Genomic DNA, 19,467 nt, shown 5'->3' on the forward strand with positions numbered 1-19,467 from the left:
ATTTATAGATTATAAAAAAGTGAAGAAAAATCAAAATTTGGTAGTGTTTGAAAACAAAAGTGAAAGCTAAAAATCAAAGTTGGGTACTATTGTTTGATAAATAAGTTATTAGAGTATTTTAACATTGACCTTTATACTACAATCACTTTTGGAGCATCATAATCACATATGACTATCTTTTAGATTTCAATTAAGTTAAGCATAAACTAACACATAATCTAGATTTAAGAAACAGACAAAAATGATTTTTTTAAATCAAAAGCTAACAATCACTTTTTTTAGTGATTGCAAACACTCCCTTAATAATGTATCATTGATACTGGAAGGTGAAAGTGGGTGTAAAGTGCATAATCTAACAAATCATTATTTTTAATTATCCTTTTACCACTTTGAAAGAAATATTTTGTTTTAAATTTTTTAATCATTATTTTTAATTAACTTTTACAACTTTGAAAGAAATATTTTGTTTTATACACCCCGTCTCAATTATATAGGTCATGTTTTCATTTTTGTTTGTCTCAAATATATATATAGTCATATATCAAATTTAGTAATAATTTTTTTATAATATTTTACTAATATATACTCTTATTAACTGAATCTTGAAAATTATATAACCATTTTTTGAATAAATTAACGACTAAATAAAAAGTTTGTACAAATCTATTTTGTCAATGATTTTTCTTAAATATGTGTGGAAAAAAAATAAGTTTATGTAATCAAAACGGTATTATATTATACAACACGATATAATATTTTTAAAATATTATTTTTAGTGAAAAAAAAAATACATTACGCTCAGAAAGGTTACAAGTTCTCAGAGAAAGCAAGAGCCAACCACGCCGGAGCACCACCCGCGGCTGAGACTAAATCCGCTGGCCTAGCGCCACACGTTTAAACACCGGCTGCGGCCCCACGCTCACCGCCTTATATTCACGGCAGCCCATCAGAAGCAGCCCATTTCCCTTCCGCCACCCGCCGTGGCCGCCACCCACCTCCTCCTGTTTCTGCGGCCGCGGCCCCAAGATATCGGCCCTGCCGATTTCTGAGGCCGAGGCGGCTGAGATATTGGTGGTGACGCTGGCCTTGTCCAGGCCGTCGGCCGTGGCCACGCTCCAGTCGATGCTAACTTCGCTCGGCGCCGGCAGGTAAATGCGCTCGGAGGCCGCACGCGACTCGTCCAGGCTCTTCATGTCGAATTCAACCTTGCGAGTGACATTAACACCATGCGCCGATATCGTAAATCTTCTCGCGTTTGGATTTTCCTCTAATACTGAATAATCCCTTCTGCAGTACATGGAATTACTCGAAGTTGGAGCTGACAAGCTTTCGATCTCGAATAGGTCCGAGCTTGCATCGCTCCACATATCATCGTCTACGTTCGTTACACCCACGACCGGACTTCTTGGATCGAAAAGGGCTCGATCCCGGACGACGTTTTTCGGTCCTAGGACCGATGACAGATCAAGAAGTGCACGGAAAACTTCCAAAGACTTGCGGGGTGAATCTTCAAGAGGGGTAGCATTCGATTTTCTACCCATATTCTTGTCCTTAACCCGGATGGAATTGGAGTTTACATTAACAGGGAACGATAAAAGCCGCAATTCGTCGATAAAAGGCCTTCCTTTGGCCGATACACGCTGTTTGAGTGTTTCTTGAGTGGACTCGAGGTTGTTTAATTCTTGCAAGTGAGAATGAGAAGGCGAATTATTGTCTTCATCATCATCGACAATATTCTTGCCGGTTTTGATCGAATCCGGCATGGTGTTTTCGGACTCCAACTCGACCTCCTTAACCCGGACAGCTTTCTTGCCAATACAACAGTTACTCTTTCTGTCCAAAAGCCATTTCTTGGCAGCAAAAGTCCTTTTGATCTTGCGATGATCATTTGAAGGAAAAGTAGTACTACTGATATTCTTCAAAGAAACAGATCCTTTGGCGGCATTCGCCATCATCAATAACCCGGTTCGACTATTCCAACTCGCCTCCGATACCGATGCTGTAGCGCTGGAAGATCTCGCCCCTGGGAAACTCCCGCCATATCCATCGACAGAAGAAACCGGCGACGGCGGCGGTATTACTACTCTTTGATCGTTATAAGTAACAAAATCGTTACACGTATGATCCTGAAGTACTTTCTGTTGTTCGACTTTTTCGACCTGATCTTTCGGATCGTTGCTTCCACTGAAATACCTGCGTGCATCGAAAATGCTTAGCTCGGTTTCATCAATGGAGATCATTCGGCTCTCGTTTTGTGAAATTTGTTCGATAGGTTTGGTTTTCATTAGGTACGAGGTGAAAGATACATCTTGGAAGGTAGAGTTATTTAGTGCCAAGGAATTAGTGTAACAACGAGGGGGCGTTTCCTTAATGGTTAACATACTGAATTTTGCTTCAAGTTTTCTTGGTAAAGTTGACGATTTCATTGAAGGGAACTCAAACTGGCTTCTGGCTATCTATATAAGTCTTATATATACTTAGTACACCCTTGTATGTACATAAAATATATTTTTATAAATTTGAATTTATTTATAAATTAGGATAATGAGTAAAGAGATAATGGTAATTATAACTTAGGATAATGAGATAGTGGGAAGAGGAGGTGAGAATCATTTGAATTTTACTTAAATTCCCTAATCAAGTTTATAAATCTCCATTATCCGGCGATTTTGCATTTAAAGACCGATCATCTGTTTTAAAATTTTAAATTATATCCACTGTCCGACGGTTTTGCATTTAAAGTCCCACTATTTATTTTAAAATTTAAATATCGAAATTTCCGTGTTTATCCTTAATAATAGTTGATTGAGTGTAATGGTGGCATGTGTATTTTTAGAATTTCGTCTTGTTACACCATGACACCAAAAATTGGTTTTTATAATGGACTCGTGTTTTATAAAATAGTAAAGAGTAAGTGAGCTTTTTACGCGAGAAAGATCGTTTCGGTTCATATTTACAACAAGAAGTAATAATTTTTTATGGGTCGGATTAGATTGAAGATTCGTTTTATAAAATTAAATCATATATTGAACCGAAACGCAGTCGTCTCACATGAATTTTTGTATTTTTTTTTATTACAACTAGGAGGAGGGGACATTTGTTGCGTCCATGTGTCAACATTCTGTCCATGTTTGAACCCATAGTCTCTTCCTAAATTGGGGCTAATACTCATTTTCTTACACCATTTAACCCCTTTTATTTATCTTGTAATGGTACCTCATGTTATGATTTTTTACTGATCGATTTGTTCTATGTCATTATTCATCATGTTAGTAACTCATAATTTTGGCCACATGAGATGCAGGCTATGGATATTTATCCTCAATTTACTTATATCAGTAACTTAATTTCACTCCAAATGAATGTTGCAACGTGCAAGAAGAAAATGAAACAACATGTGAAAAAAGAAGAAAAATATTAAGATCAGAATGAGATGAAGTCAAATCGTTCACCAATACACTAAATGGGGAATTCATATTATATATCCAACTATTACCTCTAACACAATTAAAATAATGAGTTACTAAGAGATCAATAAAAAGTACACGAATTAAATTGGGTAAAAAAATCTTAACATGAAAGATCATTTTAATTTTGGTACGAGACAAACAAAAGGTACTTATTATAATCTAAAAAATTTATAAGGTATAGGGACTAAAATGAGTATAATCCCCGGCCCACCGGATTGAGAGAATTGCATTTTAAATATGTATCATATAAAATCATTAACTTGGATTCAAGTTATTTCAAAAAAAAAAATTGTATTTTTCTAATTTTAGTCTCGTTTTGGATTAAATAGATTAATAAATTAATCACAATGATGCCAATTGATTGCACCAATTTTGATATTTTCCCATAGATATATATATGTACTGACAAGAGTTGGGCACATGGTAGCTCAAATTATGTCCACACAATGAGATCTATCTTGGAAATTGTTGATGCATTTTTGGAATAAATAATTTGCTGGGAATTTTGGTAATTACTTGATATTAGTATTATGCATGCCTTCATGTGATTTTCCATAAATTTCACGCTCATAAACAAACAAACGAACTCTGCGATTTGCATGTAGTATATCGATTTATGGTTGGGAAAGTAAGAATGCATCCTGAACTTGGTTTCTGATTGGGTGAACAAAGGGCTAGCTAGCTAATGATAATATAAATAGGAGTCGAAATTTTAAAAAAATTTAAAGATTTTGTCACATTTTGTTCTTGGAAATAGTGGTTAGACGTATTATTGTTACAATTTTAGTATGTGCCTTGGAAAAGATAAATATATCCCTTGTTCGTTTTTTCAATGTAAATATAGTGGAACAAGTGCTCTAAGAGTTGGCTAGATAAAAATATCCCTTGTTCGTTTTTTTAATATAAATATGGTGGAACAATGTAAATACACATGTTCGTTAAGGGGAGCGGGCCTAGACTATGCTAGGTTAGAATAAATGACCTCGTGTGCGTGCCGCCGCCGTCCGACCGGCTTGGCACGGACCGGACCGGACGTGGGCTGGCTTTGACTCATGTATATATATAACTTTTGGACAAAATAAATTAATTATTTTGCTTCAGGAAACATACACGAAGTCAAGGGATGCAACTGTCCGGGGCATCCAAATTTTTTTTAAAGATAAAGAGTCAAACTCTATTGTCTCTTTTGCTGCGTGCATACTAATCAAAGTTTTTTACAAGTTTAAGACAAAATTTTCTTTTATCATGGCTACTGATCCCTCGGCCAGTGTCACGCCACCCCCTGTTACGCCACCGGCTGTCACGGCCCTTATTGCTTCTTCTGCACATGCCGAGAAACCAGATAAGTTCTCTGGTACTGCTTTCAAGACATGGCAGCAGAAAATGTTGTTTTATCTCACAACACTTCACCTTGCGAGGTACTTGAAGGAGGATGTTGTTATACCGACAGAAAATGCAAATGCACAGGAAAAGCCTGCTTTCGAGGCATGGTCTCACAGCGACTTCCTCTGCCGAAACTATATACTGAATGGGTTGGATAATACGCTGTACATCGTATACTCTGCAACCAAGACTGCTAAAAAACTGTGGGAATCCTTGGAGAAAAAGTACAAGACAGAGGACGCTGGCACAAAGAAGTTTGTAGTCGGAAATTTTCTCGAGTTCAAAATGGTTGATACCAAGACAGTGATCATCCAAGTGCAAGAATTTCAAATCAACCTCCATGATATAATGGCCAAAGGGATGATGATCAGTGAGTCCTTCCAAGTTGCTGCGTTGATTGAAAAACTGTCGCCTTTATGGAAGGAATTCAAAACTTATTTGAAGCATAAACGCAAAGAAATGAGGCTCAAGGACTTGATCATCAGGCTGCGAATTAAGGAAGACAACCGCAAAGCGGAGAACAAAGCTGGTAAGATGCCGATGGTGGATTCGGGCGCTACGAAGAAAAGAAAGCAGTTTGGAAAAGATGTGAAGCAAGGGAAGAACAAGAAATGGAAAGGAACCTGTTGGAACTGTGGAAATACAAACCACAAAGCCAAGGATTGTCGCTTACCAAAGAAGGACAATCAGTACCAGGCAAATGTTGTCCAACACAAATCAGTGCCTATTGACTTGTCTGAGTTAGATCTGTCAGCAGTAGTCTCCGAGGCTAACATGGTTGATCATTCTAGAGAATGGTTTATCGACACTGGAGCGACGCAACATGTCTGTGCTGACAAGGAGTTATTCCCGAAGTATATTCCTATAATTGGAAGACAACTCTATATGGGTAACAATGCGACTTCTAACATCGTTTGCTTAGGCAAAGTGGTTATAAAGATGACTTTAGGAAAGGAGCTTACTCTTATTGATGTCCTTCATGTTCCGGACATAAGGAAGAATCTTGTATCAGGTTCTAGGCTTGTTAAGGCTGGATTTAGAATAGTTTTTGAAGCCGGCAAAGTTGTAATCATGAAAAATGGACAGTTCCTAGGAAAAAAATATATAGAAAAGGGACTGTTCAAAATGAATGTAATGAATGTACTTCGCAAGTTTAAAAGTAATAAAGTTAATGCTTTGAATTATTTGGTTGAATGTTCTAATTTATGGCATACTAGATTAGGACATGTTAACTTCAACACTTTGAGGAGACTCGGAAAGTTAAATCTTATTTCAATGACTAAGATTGATTAAAACTACAAATGTGAAGTATGTGTTGAAGCTAAATTAACTAAAGTACCTTTTCACACAGTGAAAAGAATTACAATACCTCTAGAACTAATTCACACTGACATTTGTGATTTAAAGTTTGTACAGACTAGAGGTGAGAAAAAATATTTTATTACATTCATTCATGATTGCACAAGATTCTGTTATATATTTCTTTTAAGAAGCAAAGATGAAGCTCTTGAAGTGTTTAAGACCTATAAAAATGAAATTGAAAATCAATTAGGCAAACGAATCAAAAATATTCGTAGTAATAGAGGAGGCGAATATGTAGCTCCGTTTGAAGAATTTTGCATTGAGTCTGGCATTATTCATCAAACAACTGCTCCATATTCACCACAATCTAATGGTATCGCAGAAAGAAAAAACCGTACTCTTAAGGAGATGATGAATGTCATGCTGATAAGTTCTGGTTTACCCCAAAACTTGTGGGGGGAAGCAATCCTTTCAGCAAACCATATTCTTAACAAAATACCACACAAAAATAAGAATGAATCTCCTTACGAATTACAAAAAGATCACAGACCTTCATACAAATACTTGAAAGAATGGGGGTGTTTGACTAAAGTAGAAATACCAAAGCCAAAACAAGTGAAGATTGGACCTAAGACAGTTGATTGCATCTTTATTGACTATGCAAACAACTAGTAGTGCATATAGATTTCTAGTGCACAAGTCAGTGATTCCTGATATACATGATAATACGATTATTGAATCAAGGAATGCTGCACTTTTTGAGAACATCTTTCCTTGTAATGAAGAGAAAGAAAAGAACTCTGTAAAAAGAGCTCGTGAATCTACAATTAAAGAAACGCATGAAAAAGAAGAACCAAGGCGTAGTAAAAGAGCTAAGATAGCTAAAAATTTGGTCCTGATTTCCTTAGTTATGCTATAGAAAATGATCCAAGGACCTTAAGCGAAGCGCTATCTAGTCCAGACGCTTCGCTTTGAAAAGAGGCCATAAACAGCGAAATAAATTCCATCATGCAGAATCATACCTAGAAATTAGTAGATCTCCTACCAGGAAGCAAACCTTTAGGATGCAAATGGATCCTAAAAAAGAAGTACAAAGCTGATGGATCAGTTGAAAAATAAAAAACAAGGTTAGTTGCTAAAGGATTTAAACCAAAAGAAGGGTTGGATTTCTTCGACACATGCTTACATGTTACAAGAATAACGTCTATTCGGTTTCTTATAGCTATTGATGTTTTAAATAAACTCAAAATTCATCAAATGGATGTAAAGACAGCTTTTTTGAATGGTGAGTTAGAAGAAAAAATATATATGGAACAACCTAAAGGATTTATTGCTCCATGTCAAAAAAAAAGTGTGCAGACTTGTTAAATCATTGTATGGGCTAAAAAAGCTCCTAAACAATGGCATGAGAAATTTGACAAAACAATGATGTCAAATGGATTCAAGATTAATGAGTGTGATAAATGTGTTTATATAAAAAGCACATGGAACTCATATGTAATTTTTTGTCTATATGTGGACGACATGCTAATATTGGGTAGTAGTCATGATATCATCATGAATACTAAAAAAATGTTGACAAAACATTTTGACATGAAAGATATGGGAAAAACATACGTTATCTTAGGAATTAAGATTGAAAAAACGTCTGAAGGAATTATCCTAACACAATCTCATTATGTTGAGAAAATACTTAGGAAATTCAACGCTTATGATGTTACGCCGGTAAGATCACCCGTGGATTTAAATTTACATCTATCTAAAAATCGTGGTGAACCCGTATCTCAACAAAAATATGCAAGGATTATTGGAAGTTTAATGTATCTTACAAATTGTACTCGTCCTGATATTGCTTACTCGATAAATAAATTAAGTAGATTCACAAGTAATCCTAGTCATGATCATTGAAAAGCATTAGAAAGAGTATTTAAATACTTAAAATATTCAATTGACTATGGATTACACTATGAAACATATCCTTCTGTACTTGAAGAATATTGTTAGGCAAATTGGATATCAAACACCAAAGACTCCAAATCCAAGTGGATATGTGTTCACGATCGGTGGAGGAACTGTGTCGTGGAAATCCTCTAAGAAAACATGTATAGCTCGTTCAACTATGGAATCGAAATTCATAGCTTTAGACAAAGCGGGAGAAGAAGCGTAATGGATTCGTAATTTCCTAAAAGATATTCCTTATTGAACGAAACCAGTGCCAGCAATAATGATACATTGCGATAGTCAGTCGGCTATAGGAAGGGCACAAAATAGTATGTATAATGGTAAGTCACGACACATACGTCGAAGACATAATACCATTAGGCAGTTGATCTCAAATGGTGTTATAGCAGTTGATTATGTAAAACCAAAAGATAACTTAGCGGATCCGTTGACAAAAGGTTTAGAAAAGATCAAGTAAACTGCTTATCAAGAGGAATGAGATTAAAACCTACAAAATTAAATAATATTCATAGCGAAAACCCAACCTTGTAGATTGGAGATCCCAAGATCTTGGTTCAAATGGGAAAGTCAAGTTATGAATATTCATATGCACTTAGAACTTCATTCTATTCTCATTTCTAAGATAAAAGTGCAACCTGCGCAAGTAGTGAGGTTAAGTTTTAAACAAACTTTTAATGATTCCTGTATTTCTTTTAGAAATATGGTATGGCAGGATACTCATATAATAGGAGATCTCCTATATAAGTGTGAAGACGAGCCGCTTCAACGAAACACTTAAGAATCCAAGATGTTGTCCAGGGCCAAAACGGACAAAACAATGAGAACATATAAAGTGTTAGAAGAATTATTGTGTGAATACTATTGTCTAGGTTTACATCAACAGCTGAATAGTTCAAGACATCTTGTTCACTAAGCAGCTAAGTAAATCCGATAGTATTTCACTAAGAAAGGTTCAAAACCGCAAGCTACCTCTCCCCATGCAATAATTTTTCGCAATAAACTCTCTTTTAGCATAAGCATACATATTAGCATAAATTCACATTCATGTGGGAGATTGTTGGAAAATTTTTTGGACAAATTGAATGGTGGTGAATGAAACATTGATGCTCATTGTCCCATATTGGTAAAATATGAGAATGAATGTCTCAATATATTGCTCAAGTTGAGCAAATGAGTTGGGGCCCCAAGAGGTACCCATGTTTGTTAAGGCGAGCGGACCTAGACTATGCTAGGTTCGAATAAATGGCCACACGCGCGCGCGCCCATTTGCATATTTTTTAGATGAAAGTATGCGACCCCTCGGCCTGAACCAGTGTGTCTTTTCGGCTGAACATGTGCATCTCTACAGACTGAACCATTGCATCATTCGGTCGAGTATGCAGTCAAGGGATGCAACTGTCCAGGACATCCTTTCAACATCTATAAATAGATCACCCACTTGCATTCATTTCACGAATTCACCGATCTCTTATTCTCTTCTTTGCATACTTCTTCTTCAGACTTTGATTTCTTAAACACTTTGCAGTGTTCAAAGTACTTCGGTTTTGTAGTGCTACTAATCGAAGTTGATAGATAACGTTCTATCTTGGGAGACAGTTTGATCAAACTCGTGAGCACCTAGGCGGGCAAATTTGTCTTAAAGATAGAGAGTCAAACTCTCGGCTCGCTATTGTTTCTGTTGTTGCGTGCATACTAATCAAAGTTTTTTACAATTATTTCATTGCTAAGCTTCGTGGAACAAATGGTGGCAGAGAAGCAAGCGAATCTGTTGAAAGTGAATCGCATTCAAATGGTTAATTAGCTCAAAATTGAAGAAGAATAAGATCAAATCAATTGAGTTATTTAATTGTAATTTGTACATTCAAACTTTATCTTTGAAACTCTTGTTTAATTTGCAGATTATGTTTTTGAAACTCTTGTAGGCATTTGGGTCGAGGTGTTTTCCAATATACAAAGGTCTTCGCTTCGTTTATGCGATGGATCAAGGAAAATTGTGTTGTCTTTGTTTGATTTCTCTGTGTTGTGATTTCATATTATTTTTTAATTCCTTTAATTATTAATTTTTGCATGAAAAATTAAATTTATGTAAAAAAATATATATATAATAAAATTACTAAAAATCAAAATATTTTGAATTATTTTTATTTTTTTTAACAATAATACTAATAGTAATATGCAACGAGTGCACACGTGCCAGTTTATATTTGACATAGAAGGCCCAATCAAAGGCCCAACATTATGTGCAAATTATAATGTTGATTTGGTATACATTCTGAGACCGAAGCCCATTAAATGTCCTGGTATAAAGTCCATCTTTCCATTTACTAGGGCTTCTCCTAGTTCCCACTCGTACAATCTCCAGTAAGTGCATCATGGCAGAGAGAGGCGGAGGAGATCGTGGCGGTTTCGGCCGTGGATTCGGCGGACGGGGCCGCGGAGGTGACAGGGGAGGCCGCGGTCGTGGAGGCCGCCGGCCCCGCCGCGAAACAGAGGAGGAGAAATGGGTCCCAGTGACTAAACTTGGACGATTAGTGAAAGACGGGAAGATCAAATCTTTGGAACAAATCTACCTCCACTCCCTCCCAATCAAAGAGTATCAGATCATCGACACTCTCGTCGGGCCCTCGCTGAAAGATGAGGTGATGAAAATCATGCCGGTCCAGAAGCAGACTCGGGCCGGGCAGAGGACCAGGTTCAAGGCGTTTGTGGTGGTGGGAGATGGGAACGGGCACGTGGGATTGGGTGTGAAGTGCTCCAAGGAGGTGGCGACGGCGATACGTGGCGCTATTATATTGGCCAAGCTGTCTGTAATCCCGGTGAGGAGAGGCTATTGGGGGAACAAGATTGGGAAGCCGCACACCGTTCCATGTAAGGTGACCGGGAAGTGTGGGTCCGTTACGGTGCGGATGGTCCCTGCGCCGCGTGGGGCTGGTATTGTGGCGGCGCGTGTCCCCAAGAAAGTGCTCCAGTTTGCTGGTATTGAGGATGTCTTCACTTCTTCCCGTGGATCGACCAAGACCCTTGGGAACTTTGTTAAGGTACGGATTTTACAGCTGATTATCTCCGTGATATCTTTGTTTTCTTGTATAATACATTCAAGTTTGTGTCATTTTTGCTGCATTCGATATGATCTTTGCTGGTCTATATAAGTTTCTTGGTCTTGAACTTGTGTTGTTTGCTTATGATAATTGATTATGTTGTCATTTATTTCATTTAGCTTAGGATATAGGTGAAATGGATACAAGCAATACAGAATCTGTTGACTTCTAGTATTACTAGTGTGCCTAAAAACATCCTACAAACAATCTCATTTTAGCAGCTCCTAGTCTTTCTTGTAATTAAAAAGAGTTGAAAAAAAATGTAGTATACATTTTAGCAGCTCCTAGTCTTTCTTATTGAATTGGAACTACCATATAGATGTATTTAAAGCATATCTGTGTTTTCTTTGATAGTCTCAGTGTTGGTATCATTTCATAAGCATATATACATGTATAGACCAGGTAATTTGTGTTCAAAAGCGTAAAACCTGCGATCCAGCCAGAGTTACTAGCAATTCATGTTGTGGTTATTGATCGAGAATCGCTCTTTGCAGGCGACTTTCGATTGTTTGTTGAAGACATATGGCTTCCTAACTCCTGACTTCTGGAGGGAAACCCGTTTCGTGAAGTCGCCCTTCCAAGAGTACACTGATCTATTGGCTAAGCCCACATCCAAAATCATCCATGTTGTAGACGACAACGAAGCCCATGCTGTACTGTGAGGATTGTTCGAGTTACATATTTCCTAGTTTTGTTCTTGGTTAGTTGGATTCACTTTTGCTTGTGAACAGACTTCTTTAAATACAATCGCCTTTTACTTTCCTAAATTTTTGAACAATTCACGTTGTTATAAATTGAATTTGTCTGTCAAATTCCTGTATTTGCTGTGTTCTCCCTACGCACAACTAGGGTTCTGCAAACGAATCAAGATCGACTCGAACTCTGTTTCAATCTCTGTTTCAATCGACTCGAACTCTGCAAACGATTTAGATGGGGTTTGAAATAGCTTTTAGGAAGCAAATCTCAGTTTTTTCTCAACTCAATTTCATAAAATTTTAAAATTTTGTTAAAAAAAAAATTTAAAAATGCTTTCTAAAAGCTTTCTCAAACAATATGGTAATGGAACGGTTTTTTTATAATTAAAAAAAAAATAAATAGGATCTCACTTATTACATTATCGTTCATCATTAACGATCATGAATTGAATGTATTCGATTGAAAATGAATCCCAACAAGAATCGTAGAATCGAACTCGGATGCAATCATCCACAACTTCAAATCCGTCTATTTACAGTATAATAATTAAAGCAAAACCGCCTTATCATCAGCTTCCTTGCGTATCGAGGTCGGATTCTATGTCTGAAACCTTGTCTTCGGGGATGACTAGGAAAGGTTTGAAGGTCATAACGAGGGCGATAAACTCAACTACGTTCAGTATAAAGAAGACCATATGAACGCCTGCATTACAACACAGCAGAGACGGTCAAAATCGGAGACGAACAATCCAAACATGACAATTGGGACGTACAGTTAAAAATATTTGAGTTTCCTGCTGGCTATAAATTTTGATAAAATGACTATTATTCGATCATACCATTGAAATAGAATCACGTATTTTTATTCTCATTAGTTGCCAGTTGGTTCTGTTATCGGAAAGGACGATATTGAAGATCAAAATGTGGTACTTGGACTATTGTATAGTTAAAATTATTTTTGTTGTACCATGAACACCCACTGAAACTAATGGCTAAACAGATAGCTCTTTATTCCAATAATAAGGATTTAAGGCTTCATACCTGGCAAAAAGTTTGAATTTTGACGGCCTTGAGCCCATGAGAGTCTGTAGATATTGACACAATTACTAGTGTGAAAAAAATGTTAAAAGTGAACAAAAACTTGCTCTGTATTTCAACATTTGCATGATCTACGAATCTAAGTTATTTTAATGCATTCTAACGATGACACTATGCAATTATATGGGTATTTTCTCTTGGTATGGCCTTTCTAATGGGATTTTGTTTGATAGATAGATAACGAAATCGGAGTTTAGAAAGAAGAGAGCAACTCACAAGGAACCCCCAGCTGCAGGGCCAACTGCTTTAAAAAGAGACATGGCAGACATAGATATGCCATTTGCAGCTCCTCTTTGTTCTTGAGGCTGAAATTAATGTCAAATAAATTTTTTAAGTACCGGAATTTCATCGAATCGATATGCTCAAGTGTCCCAAAATGGAAAAAGAAAGGTATAAGAGAAAGCGAGATGGTACCACAGCTCGATTTTGCATCACTAGCAGACCTGTTGTGATGGATATCTGTTTACAGTTATAATCAGAAACAAACATTACATAACCGTAGCAGGAAATCATACTCTAGCACATTTTGGTTGTTTACAAATGGTTATATGATATTTGGATAACTGTTGTCTCTTCTGTAAACTGTTAAGAAATGAGACTTGGACCTAACTCAAACCCAAAAGCTAGCTCAAGAGGTATAAACGAAGTTCATATCAATAATGCAATCGTCGCAAAGCTCTCATGTAGTTCATTGGTTGCAATTTCACAAGAGAAAGGCGGGTATCTTGACTGAAACAAATGAACGTGTCAATGCACAATGTGAACTCACAGAGAGAATATTCTTCAACATGGAAGCACAGTTAAGCACAAGCAACAGAACCAGACCAGATAATCCCGCTATAAAAGGGTAACTCGATAGCAATGGTATTGTTATAACCTGCAGAGAGGATGATTACAAGGGTGAAAACCAATATAACAAAAGGAAGAGATGATGAGGTGTTCGATTTTACGAGAGGCTTACAGCTCCAATTCGAGAAACCATGACGGAGCCCAATATCTTCTCCACCCTAGTATATAAAGAGAGCTGAAAGATAAGCATGCCAAATCCTGAATGATCAAGCAAAGGTAAATGAAAATATCAACCACCATAAGTTATGGTAAACGTGCAGACGTCATCATAAGCGGAGGAAAAAATGATTTATTCGCCATCACTAATAATAAATAAATTGCAAACCGGGGTAAGTACTTCAACCCTGTTCTAAAAACTACCATTGAGGAGTGAGGAGTACCGATATACGGTATACCTGTTATGGCAAGAACAGCACCAACATCTGAGGTTGTAAAACTCAATCCTCCCAACTTCCTTGGGCTGACAGCCCACAATGAAAATATCTGAAAAGAACAAAGCTATTGAAATAAAAGCTATAGAGAGCAATATGTTTTTTCAACTTAATGTTATCAGACTGCAAAAAGGAATATCGACGAAAGGATACAAAGTTTAGAAACCATGACAGCGAAAAATATGCATTAGATTGTGGCTAAAACCCTTGTTCAGAAGGTAGAAAGAAATATAAAGATAAAGATACCTCAGTGTAGGCCATATCGTGAAGTTGAAAAATACAGTACACCATAATAGCAGATAATAATGGCCAGTTTTTAAGAATGCTGCTTCTTTTCTTCAACGGGAGACCGTCTTCAGAACCTTTGATTTTATGTGCCTTAACTAGCTTGTATGAATTTCCCTCCAAAGCAGCTTTTCCAGCATCTTGTTCTATGTTTCGTTTATGACTGTGCAGAGTTTCCTACGATTATCCAATATTTTTGCCAGATAACAAAATTCCTCAGTATATTAACGTCTTCACGAAGATGAAAACCCAGGTAGATGGATAGAATAAGAGAAAGAAACATACGGGAAGCCAGCAAGAAACTACTGATGCAACCAATGCAAATACTGATATTGTAAGACAAGGTAGAAAATATGGAAACCTGCAATTAGTGTTCATTGATAAAATGGTTAATGAGTTTGCATCTACACACTCAGTAATATAGAAAGAAACAAATATGTCGTCACGCAACATATTTTGACTTACCTCCCAAAAATAGATTCCTTGGAAAAGATGTGGGGATACTTCTCTGCAGGCTGAAGTTAAAACAAGTGAAACAAGTAATTCGTACGCTGTTTTTCACTCTCTGTTGAGCCAAAGACTGTTACATGAAATATTGTGTATAAAAGTTTTAAGCTACCAACTTAGACGGATTCAGGCTAACTTAGGAAATTATTATGTCAGCTGTGGTGGTGTAAGATATGTTAGAACTAATATTGGATATTATCCCAAAATTATTATCTATCTTGGTATAAAGATAGGACTTTAAGCTAATTAGATGGTTTTAGATAATATAAGTAACCTTGTCAATAAAAAATTAACAAGTATTTTATCAGATACAATTGGCTTGGGATTTGGATTTGACTCAAATCAGCAAACGCATAGAACCAAACACAGCCTTGGGAACATGAAATTCTGATGAGAGAAAATAACTCACATTGCTCCTCGAGAATCAGAGGAAAGACGGTACCTGAGCGAGAAATCCTCCGACAGCTGGACCGATGACCAAGCCAATGCCCCAAGATGTGCTAATCTATAATGAACCATATACAGGGAGCCAAATTATCGTAGTGAAGTTGACTAGGCTTGCTGTTGAAGAATGGGAAGGAAAATAATTTAATTCCTTACAACTGACATCCCCAAAGCTTCGTGTTCTTCGCGACAAATTTCAGAAGCGTATGCCTGGATCAGTTGCATGGATTGAAATAAGTAAACTTAATTGCTATATGAATTATATGACAAGTCATTTATGGGCATACTCTCATAGGACCAAGTATTCCACACAAACTTCCGAGAATGAACCTTGTGCTAAGTGCCATCCAAAAGTTTACACTCAGACCAAAAAGCGTATTGAGAATAACCCTGAATTTTACCGAATTGAAAAGGCAACAATGACGTCAAGAGATGAAATCATAGAAAACCACAGCAAAAGAGAACAAGAAGAAAAAGGTCATTGGCACCCACACTATGAAAGTACCAAAAAGCATTATCGGTTTTCGACCATATTTATCAGCAACCAGTCCCCAGAGAAGAGAAGTCAAGGCTCTACCCAACATGAACGAAGATCCTTCAAGACACATTAGATAAATTCCAATTGAAAGCTGTCACAACGGATGTTATATAGCACCTAAAACCAAGAAACTAACCAACATATCCAGCATAATAACTTATATCTTCCTCCCTTTTGGCAATATGGAAGTCCCTGATCTGCACCAAGTTAAAGGAGAAACGCTCAAAATTGAACCTCTTGGAGGAGGTCGATAATCTAAAGTAGTCTATAAGCAGCAGACCAAAAAATTAGTCAGCTTTAAAATAACCAGGAAAAGATGTGAGAAATATGGCCAAGAGTTTGTTGTAGAGAAGGGAGTGATGTAGGAAAAAGATTCAAATGGTCATTTAAGCCAGCAAAAATAGTCCATGAAGTCAAATGCAATATGTTTTTGTCGACGAAAAGATCCTGAAAACACAATTGCAACAGGAAAATACAGGAAGTTCGGAGCACGTACCATAAAATAAAGGAACGGAAAGAGAGATGATATTGGCAGAGCTGCAATGACACCAGAGTAAATATCTAGATTAGAAAGCTTAAACTCAACTCCAGAAAATTAGATGTCAAGAATGAATGGTGGTAAAATTTGTTAACAAGACAATTAAACCGGCTCGGTCCAGGTTCACCAAACAAGCATAAATCAAACGATCTAGAACGTGTAGTTGTCTATACTTTAGCTCATTGCACGGAAAATTTACAGACCGTAAAATATTTGTAGGTTGAGGCTCAAGCACGAAATTAGAAACATTCAAATTTAATTCCAGCATAAACCGACTCGAAGCGGTTCAAGCTCGAGCTCAAGATTCAATTTTTGTTTTTTTTTTTTGTTTTTGTTTTTTTTTTTTGTCAATCAGACAGGGAACTGGCGATGACTTGCTATGCTACAAGGTAGAAAACTCATACGTGAAGGGAAAACAATCGTTAAAATAAACTAAAATTGTTCAAATTCTCAACATTTCTTTAGTTTATCCGAGTGCAACTTCAAACATCAGATTAAAGAAAACCTCAGTGATAAAGAAAGACAACCAGACGATTCAAAAGGGATTCTTCCTCTATGGCCCGTAAACAATTCTAGAACATCCATCAAAAGTACATACTAACACAACAACAAAAAAATCCCAGAAACCTGCACAAAGGGTGACGATCCAAACAAATGTCAGGTTCTTGTACGGGATCCGACTGTCTGATTTCTTGAGCTTTTCAATCTTACAACCCGGGCAATCCTCGTAAAATATGAAATCTTTTTGCGTTTGGAGCAGCGGCTCATGAGTAGCATGCTCCTCCATTACTACGTACTGCTCTCTCAGCTCAGACCTCACCTACCTTTCAAAAGATGGCCACTCTAGAGAAAGCGAACGTATAAAATTCGCGTAGGGATTGGAAGCCCACCTTTAACGCCGTAACGGGCCACGTTTCAATTACCTTCTTATTTATCAATAGACACGAAGTCCACTAAAATATAATGAATCTCACATTTATCGATAAATGTTTACCGTTAGATCTATCTCAAAGCAATACCTGTATATGTATAATCCAACTTACCAGATTGTGGAAACTCAGACGCAATCAAATAATAAATAAATGATAAATAAATCCTTCGAAACGTAAGAATCTTGATTCTCGATAATGACTCTCGAAATATGTGATAGAAAATGGTATTAATCAATATAATTGATTAAAAATAAGAAACATGGGAGAGAACAGGAGAATTCTGACCCGGCGGGAGTGGCGAGGCAATATCCAAGAAGCATCGCGTAGTTTGGCAGCTAGTGTTCGTTGGATTGAAGCAACATTCCAAATTTGTTTTACTATTTTCAAGTGCTTGCAAGTTTAACTCTCTGAAAATGAAATTTTTAGGAAAAAAAATTGATTAATTTCGTCGGGTGGGCTCTGGATTACGATGTTATGTCATCCAAATCCAAGAAATTTTGATGGGATTTTGTTTTTAGCTTCAAATGCTTAGTTGTTTAAGATTCTGAATGTGTTGCGCTACTTATTTTTCAAGTTGGCTCGAAGTCGAGATGTTGTGTTATATTTAAAATTTTGGTGACAGACGAACTACACGACATCGACTTTCGATTTGTTATATTGATTCCGGTGAGTTTCAAATTTATTATCGTTTAATTTAAGTATGTTTGTTAATAATTGTAAATAATGTATCTAGGCTATTTTTGATATATGTGACATCAATATCTCATGTTTTGGATAAAATCTCATTTCAAAATCAATTATAATAACCCCTTATCCGGGTCCAACAATAACTAAATAAACTAATTGTAAATGATTTAAAATCCAACTAATGTAGGTATTATTTAAAACACAAAAACTTAAAGTTTCGTTGTTCAATTATGTGAAACAGATCTTCAAGAGACTTGACTCATGAAAAAATATTTTTATATCAAAAGTATGACTTTTTTCGAATATATACTTTGAAACGATCCTAACTCTATAATTAATAAATAAATAAATATGCGAAAATTTTTTTTTTATATATATATATATATACTTACTAAATAAAATATGCACATATATGCCCATACATATATGCACAGAATAAAAAAGATTTAAAATAAATAAATAAATAACTTAAATAAAAATTGCATTCTTTAAATAAAATAAATATCTGAGTCAAACATTTAATTAAAAATACTGCATAAAAAAATGGTGTAAAATTTGCATGCACTGAAAATATTCAAAACCACAACCACTGAAAAATAATTAAAAAGTGTAACATGCTGACATAATTAAAACATGCAATGTGACTCAGACATCTATCACGGTCACGGGGTCACTGCATGTCCGCTCATATGTCCTCGCCGTCGGTAGGAGCTACATCCTCCTCTACGAACTCACCTGCACCATACCAGTGTAGTGAGCCTAGAGGCCCAACATGCTAACATAACAAGGGTTTAAAAATAATTTAAAACAATTAAATATTAATACATAACATATACATGAATGAGCGTGCTTAAAAATATCATGGCATAAACATAACTTAAATTAACTTAAATAACATAATACATAAATATTGTTGAGCAGTTAAATTTCTAACATCGCATGGTTGTATCCGTTGTGTAACCTTAAATCATACATTAAATACTGATCAGCGTGGAAACCAACGTACGTGGCGGTGACGAATCACCTCTTAAATTGGCAGTAAACTGCCCTTCAATAGTTCACATATGGGGACGAATCCCCCTTAAATTGTCACACTACTTCAACTTCCAACATAAAATATTTTATTATTGCTCAACCTTAAACATTTAATTATGCATAAAACTATTTCATGAATGCATGTACTTAAATAAAATGTGTGTCCTTCATATATATTTAATTTAATTTCTTACTAACATATAAATATTAAAA

At 36.2% G+C, this 19,467-nt stretch overlaps 3 protein-coding genes across 3 annotated transcripts; 1 reads left to right on the forward strand and 2 right to left on the reverse strand.

Moving 5' to 3' along the window:
* Positions 1 to 866: 866 nt before the first annotated feature.
* Positions 867 to 2,285, reverse strand: LOC140888473 (uncharacterized). Its single transcript, XM_073296163.1, has one exon. The coding sequence runs from the start codon at positions 2,283 to 2,285 to the stop codon at positions 867 to 869; it is 1,419 nt and encodes a 472-aa protein (XP_073152264.1).
* An 8,154-nt stretch (positions 2,286 to 10,439) lies between these two features.
* On the forward strand, positions 10,440 to 11,979 carry LOC140890726 (uncharacterized). Its single transcript, XM_073298739.1, has 2 exons — positions 10,440 to 11,155; positions 11,710 to 11,979. Exons 1-2 carry the CDS (start codon positions 10,490 to 10,492, stop codon positions 11,875 to 11,877), a joined length of 834 nt encoding a protein of 277 aa, XP_073154840.1. The 5' UTR covers positions 10,440 to 10,489; the 3' UTR covers positions 11,878 to 11,979.
* A 324-nt stretch (positions 11,980 to 12,303) lies between these two features.
* Positions 12,304 to 17,812, reverse strand: LOC140886111 (protein ZINC INDUCED FACILITATOR-LIKE 1-like). The gene is made up of 17 exons (XM_073292616.1): positions 17,228 to 17,812; positions 16,559 to 16,599; positions 16,199 to 16,259; positions 16,017 to 16,119; positions 15,812 to 15,914; positions 15,681 to 15,734; positions 15,523 to 15,585; positions 15,039 to 15,088; positions 14,859 to 14,934; positions 14,535 to 14,750; positions 14,253 to 14,340; positions 13,970 to 14,055; positions 13,778 to 13,885; positions 13,423 to 13,467; positions 13,225 to 13,313; positions 12,952 to 12,995; positions 12,304 to 12,613 (listed from the first exon to the last, which is right to left on the reverse strand). Exons 1-17 carry the CDS (start codon positions 17,385 to 17,387, stop codon positions 12,480 to 12,482), a joined length of 1,521 nt encoding a protein of 506 aa, XP_073148717.1. The 5' UTR covers positions 17,388 to 17,812; the 3' UTR covers positions 12,304 to 12,479.
* Between the last annotated feature and the right edge of the window lie 1,655 nt (positions 17,813 to 19,467).

The sequence above is a fragment of the Henckelia pumila genome, chromosome 3 (assembly GCF_033568475.1).
Source record: "Henckelia pumila isolate YLH828 chromosome 3, ASM3356847v2, whole genome shotgun sequence".
Taxonomy (NCBI): Eukaryota; Viridiplantae; Streptophyta; class Magnoliopsida; order Lamiales; family Gesneriaceae; genus Henckelia; species Henckelia pumila.